General features: G+C 41.5%; 1 protein-coding gene across 1 annotated transcript; it reads left to right on the forward strand.

The window, feature by feature from the left end:
- Nucleotides 1–1,810: 1,810 nt before the first annotated feature.
- Nucleotides 1,811–8,730, forward strand: LOC121875109 (mitochondrial amidoxime-reducing component 1-like). Its single transcript, XM_042379472.1, has 8 exons — nucleotides 1,811–1,882; nucleotides 2,460–2,567; nucleotides 3,020–3,142; nucleotides 3,419–3,595; nucleotides 3,780–3,960; nucleotides 4,447–4,649; nucleotides 6,682–6,756; nucleotides 7,134–8,730. The coding sequence occupies exons 2-8, from the start codon at nucleotides 2,461–2,463 to the stop codon at nucleotides 7,291–7,293; spliced, it is 1,026 nt and encodes a 341-aa protein (XP_042235406.1). The 5' UTR covers nucleotides 1,811–1,882; nucleotide 2,460; the 3' UTR covers nucleotides 7,294–8,730.
- The last annotated feature ends 1,515 nt before the right edge of the window (nucleotides 8,731–10,245 follow it).

The following is a 10,245-nucleotide window of genomic DNA, read 5'->3' on the forward strand; positions in this document are numbered from 1 at the left end:
TGTCTAAGCCACCTGAAAAACACATTGCTCAACTCGAAAGCCGTGGTTGGTTGAAACTACAAATTGGCCCTGATTAACGAACAAGTATGATGATACTAATATCTTAATAAAAAAAAATTAATAATTTAGTAGTATTGAAGCTAGATACGGCCATTAATGTACCTAGGCTGTGAAGGCGTCCCACGTGGTACAGTACAGTATTGTCACTATCAACTGTAGTTTTCTTCTCTTTGGCATCAAGATCAACATACAATATACGGTTTTCCTTGCCTGCTAAGGTTATTGTAGCTTCCTAGCATCACAAAATAACGTCATCCTAGCTGAGATAAAAAAATGTAAACACTCAAACACAAACGCAGAAGGCGAGTTGTCAAGGTGATGTGCCGAGGTCTTGCTGTGGGAAAGTTTGTATACCTTAACTTATTCTTGTTGTTATTGATATGTATAAAAGTTTCACCGGCAAAGTTTTTTCAATACAAATTAATTTCTACACAGTTTATAATTAAGATTGCGTCCGGTACTTACATTTGTTGTTCATTTGGTGTATAGTTTTTATTCAACCATTAAGGCATTTAGGTAAATAGTCAATTGAAGTGCTAAAATACGACCACAACAATTTCTAACGATATATCTTATTTGAAATTTATTATTATTTGTGAATAAATGTTTTAAATCTGAATTCTAGTGGAAATATGTCTCAGGAATAATGATAATGTAAGTATAGTTATCAGTATAAGTGAGATATAACTCAGCACCACCTCATATTTCTATTGTGGGGTATGAGATGTTTGGTTCACACTCAGGATGGAATGGAGAAAGGAAACTCACAATGTGCTCTCTATATACATGTTGTATTGGATGTACAATGCAGCTTGGTGCTGGGAAGGCAGCATGGTTACAAGCGTGATGTAGAGAGAGCTGGTTGGTGAGGACGCTCAGAGAAGGACAGCTTGTGGGTCGCCATGCTCGCCAGCGGGAGAGAGGACCGCCAGGCAGGCGGAGGAGGGAGGGCCGCCAGGCAGCGGCAGAGGAGGAGGTGTTGCTGGCTGTGGCTGTAGGTAGAGAGAGAGATCACCACGAGGTCAGGTCTTAAATAGCGGGGGTAGGCGTGGCTTAGCAGTTGACCCCCGCTCCGTGGTGTATGGCGGCGCTGGTTGACCTAGACCACGAGGCATACACTGGGGAATTGGTGAGGTCGGCTAGACAGCGACAAACAGCGTTTGTAGGGGAGAATTCCACTACACTATCATTGTTTTATAGATTTCAATGCTAAAATATTTTTTTTACAGCATTGAGTCATCAAGGGCAGTCAGTGTATTGTATGTCATTCCCTTGGTATTATTTCTTTATTCAGTTTAACCAAGAAGCCTAGTCATTAATAACACCTGAATATACAGGTATAAGAACAAGAATACCTTGCTAATTGCGGCTATCAAGATGCTGTATTGATTTAGAAAGGATATTAGTTTGTGGAGACGTTTGGTGAGTTTGCGTTCGCTTCTGTTGACTATCGACTCGTGACAGTGAAAAGAACGATTTTGACCACGAGTGAGTAAGAAATTCCTGGTGGTGTGCTAGCTGTTGTGCTGCATCACGCAACTCCGTGTCAGTTATGATGCTTACTGTTCTTTTAATTTTGAATTTTGGCGTTCAACCTGTTAACCAGGTATCACTTTCCAATACGAACATACTGAAAGTAGTCTATACGACACTACCTATGACAGTCGAGACATCCTGCTAAAGAGCTATTATCAAATAAATCACAAACATTTAACAATAAACTGGTAACTGAAGGAGAGAATCTGGCACTCGCCCAATTGCTGTACATGTTAAGTTAGAGATTATGTGGTCAGTGTGTGTTGGGTCACCAACTGTACGGCAGGTAAGCAGGTCACCTTATTTTCTCTTCGTTATTTTGTTTACCCTAGTCATTTGAATTATTATCCTGTAGTAATGTAATAAATAACATCTTTCCATTCAATATTAATCTGCCCATGTACTGGATGAAGGATTCCCCATATGCAGTCTCTTATTGTAAATCCATTGACTGCCCCAAGCTTCCCAATTTCATTTACTCAACTCAAACTAATAGCTGATCCTTTTCTAGATGTTTTCCGATATCGTGAAATCCAGTTGAGAATATCCTTGGTTGGATTTTACTGTTGTCAGGTAAAGACAATTTCAGATTATTCTGAACACAAAACCGCAACTCGAGGTCAAGTCTGGTGTACATCAGTGAGTGTTTAGCAGATAACAGTTATCTCTCCACAATCAGACTGTTTACAACACGAAGGAATTTAAATCACATCCTATAGTCACATATTTTGTCAACTTAATACAGCTTGATATTTTGTTGTAGGTAAAAATTATATACCCGATAACATTTGGATGATCAGTTAAGTGACCTTTTACATTATGTCAAACACAAAGAACTTTGATCTTAAATGCTTGTTTTTCAGGATGTTGGACAAGAAGACTAGCGTGGGCGTGGGTGTAGGCGTGGGCGTGACAGCACTCACAGGATGGTGGGCGTGGAAATACTATACATCAACGAGACTTCCGGACAAGTGAGTTCAGTGGTATTAGAATAAGGTTATTTGAGAGTTTGAATCACAAGCCAATGGGATGAAGTACTGTACTTGGCCTAAGAAATGCATGTGGCCTCAACATGTCCTTGTGTGGGTTCAGTGTGTTCACCATCCCTTTAATCCCCCATACCCCTTATTGTGTACAGTCCCCTTCAGTCTTCACTCGTCCGTTTACAGGGGCTCTTCATAAAAATTCCACAAATCATTATCTTTGAGATATTTGTTTCAATATTGTTTTAATTTGATTCCATAATATGTTTACTATTACGAGGTTCATTCTGTCGAATATAAACAAACACAGCGTTGCCACACTGCACAAAATCTGACGAGCCCTTGTAGATGCACTAGTGGAGGGGACTACATAATAATGAGCCTAGGATATAGTATCATGCTACGTTTTCTTTGACTATATTTCCGTTTTTTCTGTGCAGGTGGGAGGAGGTGGGTGAGGTGTACCAGTTAAGCATCTTCCCACTTAAATCAGGTCGAGGTGTGTCTGTGAAAGAGGCTCAAGCCACCACTCATGGCTTGGCTCACCACACTCTCCAGGACAGGTCAGTTCCTAGGTCATGTTTAGCCCATCTTCCTCAGTTTTGGACTTGGACCATTTGTGACCAGCGGAGGTTTACGTGGCTCAAACTTACACTTAGTATTTGTTACTGACAGACACAGGAGGAAAATGTTTGTTGTCATAACTCAAGGTTGCTCCATCTTTCGTTGATCCAGACTTTTGTTTCATTAATCAGCTGGTTCGGACTTTTGTTTATATTCATCAGCTGATCCAGACTTTGTTTACATTAACCAGTTGATCAGCTAACTTCGACCACCAGGGTGTTAATGGCAGTGACAGCTGAGGGAACCCTGTTGCCTGGTCGACCCTCAGGGCGACTCCGGAGGGTGATGACAAAGATAGAGGGTCACGTAGCTACCTTGGAAGCTGAAGGTCACACTCCAATCACGGTCGACCTCGAGGAGATTACCAAGGAGAGACGTATTATCCGTACCAAGTGAGTGTTGGCGTTCATGGGATGTTATTGACACCCATTCTGTCTTCGATCACCTAAAGATTATCCCCCCAAATTTATTTCACCTGATGAATATGATTAACCATCCTAACGCTACCTGGAGAGTTAGATTAGGTTTACCACTAGGGTGGTTTAGTCTTCAAGTGATCATTTCATTTTCCTGTAGAATAATGGGTCAGCCAGTGCAAGGCGTGGACTGTGGGGACGAGGTGGCTGAGTGGCTCACTAAAATGATCAACGAGGGGCAGATGAAGGTTCGACTCCTGTATAAGGGGAATGTGGCAGAGGAGAGGGAGGCCCTTAATGCGGAGAAGTTCAAGTTCAAACAGTTCAGGAAGACAGACAAGGTGAGTTGTACTTGAAAATATAACTCAGTGACACGAATCAGCTGAGAAAGAGAGAGATTTGTTGACAGTAATCAGCTGAGAAAGAGAGAGATTTGTTGACAGTAATCAGCTGAGAAAAGTGATTTGTTGACAGTAATCAGCTGAGAAAGGTGATTTGTTGACAGTAATCAGCTGAGAAAGAGAGAGATTTGTTGACAGTAATCAGCTGAGAAAGAGAGAGATTTGTTGACAGTAATCAGCTGAGACAGGTGATTTGTTGACAGTAATCAGCTGGTGAGAGAGATTTTTGTCTTATCAATCAATATTTATTCGGAGTAGAGAGAGAAAGAACGACGAAAGGAAAAGAGAAAGAAGGGGAATATATGTGTGTGTGTGTGTGTGTCTGTGTGTGTGTGTGTGTGTGTGTGTGTGTATTTATGGGCCCATAAATTAGTGTCATTTCAACATGTGTAATGATCCGTAAACATTTAACATATCTTCCTTTAGGTGTACTTCGCCAACAACACTGCCTACATGATGACCACAACAGCCTCACTGGAAAACCTCAACAAGTGCCTCGATACCCCCATCACCATGACCCAGATTCGCCCTAACATTGAGATCGTCGGAACCGCCCCTCACGACGAAGACGACTGGGCCTTCGTCAAAATTGGCCAAACGATCTTCAGGAAGCTTAAACCCTGTCAGAGGTAAAGGTCTTATTGGTAGTAGTAGTAGTAGTAGTAGTAGTAGTCAAACAAGTGGCATATGCTGATGACCTCACAGGAGCAGGAAAAGTGGAGGACATCAAAAAGTGGTGGGACCTGGTAACATCGCGAGGTCCACAAATAGGGTACCACCCTAACGCCAGCAAATCCTTCCTCATCGTGAAGCCAGATCATTATGATCGGGCTTTGGAGGTTTTCGGCGAAAGTGAGGTCAAAATTACTAAGGACGGCCAAAGACATCTAGGCGCAGTAATTGGCACTACGGACTTCAAGACCCAGTACGTAGGGGGAAAGGTGAATGAGTGGGTTAGCGAAGTCTATGCTCTATCGGAGATTGCAAACACAGAGCCACATGCGGCCTTTGCAGCATTCACACATGGAGTCAAGCATCGTTGGAACTACCTGATGCGTACCATCCCTGAGATCCGACCCCTCCTCCACCCTTTGGAAGAAGCAATCAGTGTCAAGTTCATTCCCAAACTAGTGAAACACCACGACTCAACTCTAGAAGAAAGAACACTTCTTGCACTTCCACCAAGACTGGGAGGGATGGGACTAACTAATCCAGAGGAGATTGCTGACTCTGAACATCAAAATTCACTTAAGCTCACGGCAGCCCTCACTGACCACATAATAGCCCAGAATGCAACAGGGGAAGTGGACACCAGCGAAGTTAATAAGATCCGTAGGTCCATTACAACAGATCGGCAGCACTGCCAAAATGACATGTTGCAGCAACTATTGCTGCTGGTTCCAGAAAATTTGACAAAAAAAGTAGCTATAGCGCAGGAGGTGGGCGCCTCGAACTGGTTAACTACATTACCGATAAGGGCAAATGGTTTCAGCCTTAACAAACAAGAATTTACAGATGCCATTGCTCTAAGGTACGGTTGGCCAGTAGATGGTTTGCCCTCCCAATGCGTGTGTGGCTATTCCTATGATGGTGATCACGCCATGGTTTGCAAGAAGGGGGGCTTCATATGCATGAGGCATGACGAGGTAAGGGATCTCACAGCAAATATGTTGAAGGAAATCTGCCGGGACGTCATGGTAGAACCGACCCTCCTTCCACTGGATGGCGAGATCCTCCAACACAGGACTTCAAACACATCTAACGAAGCCCGTGTGGACGTCAGTGCTCGAGGATTCTGGACGCGGGGACAGCGAGCTTTCTTCGACATCAGGATTTTTGATCCCATGGCCGTTTGTCACCGTAACCTAGCTCTCGATGCTGCGCATAGGAGGAACGAGAACGACAAGAGAAGGGCATATGGGGAGAGAATTCAAAATGTTGATCAAGGCAGCTTCACTCCTCTAGTGTTCACAACCTCTGGTGGGATGGGCCCAAGTGCAAGATGTTTCTACGCCAGACTCGCGGAGCTGATCTCCGAACAGAAGCAGCAGCCCAGAAGTTATGTCACAGCCTGGATGAGATGTCGACTGTCCTTCTCTCTCCTTCGGTCGGCTTTGCTCTGCCTCAGGGGAACGAGAGCTTCTGCCCCTACTCCGACAACTGCTGCAGATATCGACTATGAGGCTACAGTCACCGAATGCCGCATGGATCTGCGGCTCAACTAATTTAACACAGATAGGATAGTTTCTTATGTATTAGGATATTTAATATTAAGGTAAATAAATGGTGGCGAAGGTGTGGCTATTGGGGGAGGCTGGAGGCCACGTTTAAAAAAAAAAAAGTAGTAGTAGTAGTAGTAGTAGGTGATCGTGATAGTTGAGTGTCATAAGCTTGGTGGCATGTTTTGGAGGCAGTGCGAATACAGCCAACTGCACTTGACCGTCTTCACTTCTGCAACTTCAAAGAGCGACGCTAACTTACAGTAGCATAGAGGCTTAATGCAGTTTCAACGCCATTTTGGCTATGAGATGAAGAGATTCCATGTTAATGTTTTTATCGTGCCCAAAACCATAGACGGGATATTATTATTATTATTATTATTATTATTATTATTATTATTATTATTACTACTACAGGTATTATTGTAGTTTTTTACTCTAGGTGTATGAGGATGACGATGAACCCTTCTACAGGAGACTTACACCCGAAGTCGGAACCTCTCCGTACCCTCCGAACGTGAGTGTTGGGGGAAGAGGGGTCTGGGAGGGGAAGGGGAACAGGGGGTCACGGAAAAGCGGAAGGGGTGAGGGGAGAGCCAGAGGAGGAGGGGCGAGTCAGAGGGAGAGGGGAAGAATAAGGGGAGTGCTTGGGGAAGGAGAGGGGAGATCCACGAGGAAGAACAGGGGAGGGGGAAGAACCAGGAGAACGGGAAGGGGGAAGTCAAGGGAGGGAGAGGAGAGAGCCGTGGGTAGGGGAAAGAGAAGAGCCAGGTGGGAGGAGTAAGGAGGGGGGAAGTGAGACAAAGATAGGTGCCACAGTTTTACTTCCCATGACAGGTGTTACACAAGTTCCTACAGACAAAATTAAATATCACATGTTTACTTTCCTGACAGGTATCGGAAAATTACTGAGCCGCCCGTGATGGTTAAGGCGTGGCCCGATAAGGTTATATTCGGTGCTAACTTCGGTATCGACGTAACTGGCACCATCCGAGTCGGAGACAAAGTGCTAGTGGCCAGAGCCTCACAGTATCCGAAGTTTATGGGGTACTGAACGATACTCTATCCTCTCTATCCCTCTCTTTCTCTGCTTATAGATAGGTGATTGAATGGATAAGAGAAAGATAGATAAAGAGACACAAGCAGATATATAAATTAACAAATGGATAGATGGGTGGATGGATGGATAGATAATGAGAAAGATATATATATTTTGATGGATAGATAAAGAGATATATTTTGATTGATAGATAAAGAGATATATTTTGATGGATAGATAAAGAGATATATTTTGATGGATAGATAAAGAGATATATTTAGATGGATAGATAAAGAGCTAGGGAGAGAGTATGCCATTCCATTGTCATCATGAAAGAACCAGCTGGAATATGGATGGTATTCTCCTCAGTATCTGTAGTTGGGAATAACCGTTATATCTAGCAACTATTTGTTATTTATGATAGAATATTTCAAGTGTTTGTAAACATCTAAGTTAAATTTGATATATTAATCTATTATTAACTGGTGGAAGTTTTTACATCTATTGTGATTTTTATTCCAAGAAGATATTTTATCGATGTCTTTGTTGTTGAAATTGATATACTGTACTGTATACACTCCTGCTATTATTCATTCGTCTAGTTGCTACGCTTTGAATAATTTTTGTATCACGTAAAGATTAGGCACCCCAGTTTATCTCGCCTGATTTACCACGCTAACCTAATATGACTTAACGTAATCCTCCCCCGATAACGTTGGGAGTGTTTAACCATCAGTTAAAATAAGCTGGGGAGCCTAATAACCCAATCATCACGTGATCCGAATTTTGTAAAGTATAATTCACGTGTTTTTCGTGGAAGATTTATCATGACTGATCACTTACTAGATAGTTTTTATGTTTAAAAATTATATAAAATTAATTAAAAAAATAATTTATTATGAAGTATTAATGTTATTTAAGAATTAAAAGTCTTGAAACACCAGGACAGTTTCAGCCCTTAACTATTAAAAACTAGGAAAGATACTATACTCTCTTCAATTTATTTATTAATGTGTGTCCGTTCTACAGCTACTATGGTTTTTAACCCCTTCACCTAGAGTTGTTGAAGCGCAGTACTGTAATAACATTTTAACAGCAACAACCAGCCTTCACTACGGGACGCCACTTTCAACATTTTATTTTGGTTAACGCCATATGATTTTACTCAACAACAGACCTCCGTACACAAGGGGATAAGTACAGTCACCCAATAAAGTCCTGTCGCGAACCATGAACCCCGAGATTCAGACTCTTGAATCCGAAGCATTTATGGACAATAATGTATCAGTGTCTACTGCTTCGGGTTCACGAGTCTGAATCGTGGTTCGCGACAGGACTTTTTTGGGTGACTGTACATACATAACAATTGAAGACTGTAATTTATATAAGACTTAGAGCAAGAAACCTGTTATTCAAGATTTAATTGTTGAAATAAAATATAAGGTGTGACTATTGTACCTATCCTTATATCATCCTCTGAGAACTGAGATGGCGAGTTATGAACGTGTGCCAGGTGTTGTAATGTATAACAGCTTCAACAACTCTTCAGGCACGTAATCTACTGTTAGACCACAACAAGTCGTTTTTGTCTGGGATTGCTAGAATACGATTTAACACTTGGAGAAACTTACCCTCATGAAAATGTCCGTGTGAGCCGTCACGTACTCCCTCTCAGTGGTGACTGTCATTTTCTTTGTTTAATAACCTATCTGTATCATAAACAAAATTGATACACATGGCATATTGGGCATAAGCAAGATATACCTTTGAATAGAGAAGTAAATCCACCAATAATACAAATAATATGTATTAAATAGTAATAACATTAACAAAATAATTTTTTTTAATAAAATTGGTGTAAATAGCTTAATGAACAATAATACAAGAGGAAGCGGATATGACTCTAAACACTGGCCTTCAGCCAACCCCCCAAACTGATTCATCAAGGATCCGTACATTTTTTGGTTCGTGTTTGGAGAGGAGATAACATACTGTATATGAAGATAGCAAAATCTCTTTATAAGTTGAAGGTAATTTTGTCCACAATTTGAAGACCGTAACTCAAATTTATTTTGAGAATTCCTCATTAACAAACCATCAATAAATCAGCGAGAATCCCCCTCGACTTTCACGCCGGAAATAATGACCCAGGAAACTTTCCGCCGGATAAAGGCAAGACAAAGAGGATGACCCACGAATCTTCTCGCCAGCAGTAATACAACAATACATTGTGATCCAGGAATCTCGAAATTTAATGACTAGAAATCTGTGATGATGCAGGAATAAACCTTCCCTCCAGAAATCACCGAAGCTCGGAAAGTGCCAACTCGAGTTTTTCCTACCAGAAATCAGCACTTACAAACATATAAAATACCGTTCGTGCCTTCTCCCCGTTTTACTGTGCAGGGAAATTTAATCACCACCAGTTACCGGGATAGTTTAGCGAATAAGCACAATATAAGTGCAGGTGAGAAAAAACATGTTGGCTGATTCATGTGCATCAGACACGCCGATGAAGTGTTTCTCTCAGTACTGATAATTATGAAAACAAATCTAGCTGGCTATATTAAGTTACTGTAAAATGATGCCCAAATGGTATCAGTATTGCAGTTAACCTCTACCATATATGTTTTATCTTAAATTTAGGAGAAAATGGCTTAATAATATAAGAATGTGTTTATATTCACAATGACTCGCACAAATCAGATATGTCTTAATAGAACAATTAAACAATGAAAACTTTGGAAGACTTGTTTTAAGTTATATGGATGTATATTTTTTTCATGTGCGTGTATATTAATGAAGAAGACTCGAAGTGTGGATAAACGTCAGATTAGCTCAATGCTGTGATTCCCTATACAGGATTTCACAAAGAAAAAAATGATGAGCTAGGAGTGAATGAACCAGACTGGTCGCGCCACACTCGTTCATCGACTGCTCCCGCCGGGTCTCTGGGACCAAGTACTG

This window comes from Homarus americanus, unplaced genomic scaffold, assembly GCF_018991925.1.
Source record: "Homarus americanus isolate GMGI-L3 unplaced genomic scaffold, GMGI_Hamer_2.0 scaffold36970, whole genome shotgun sequence".
NCBI classification, from domain to species: Eukaryota; Metazoa; Arthropoda; class Malacostraca; order Decapoda; family Nephropidae; genus Homarus; species Homarus americanus.

Excerpts from the sequence above, each read along its gene's own strand:
- LOC121875109 (XM_042379472.1), top strand. The coding sequence starts at position 2,461 with ATGTTGGACAAGAAGACTAGCGTGGGCGTGGGTGTAGGCGTGGGCGTG. Across the intron at positions 3,961-4,446 it reads AGTTCAGGAAGACAGACAAG|GTGTACTTCGCCAACAACAC; the intron begins GTGAGTTGTACT and ends ATCTTCCTTTAG. Across the intron at positions 6,757-7,133 it reads CCTCTCCGTACCCTCCGAAC|GTATCGGAAAATTACTGAGC; the intron begins GTGAGTGTTGGG and ends CTTTCCTGACAG.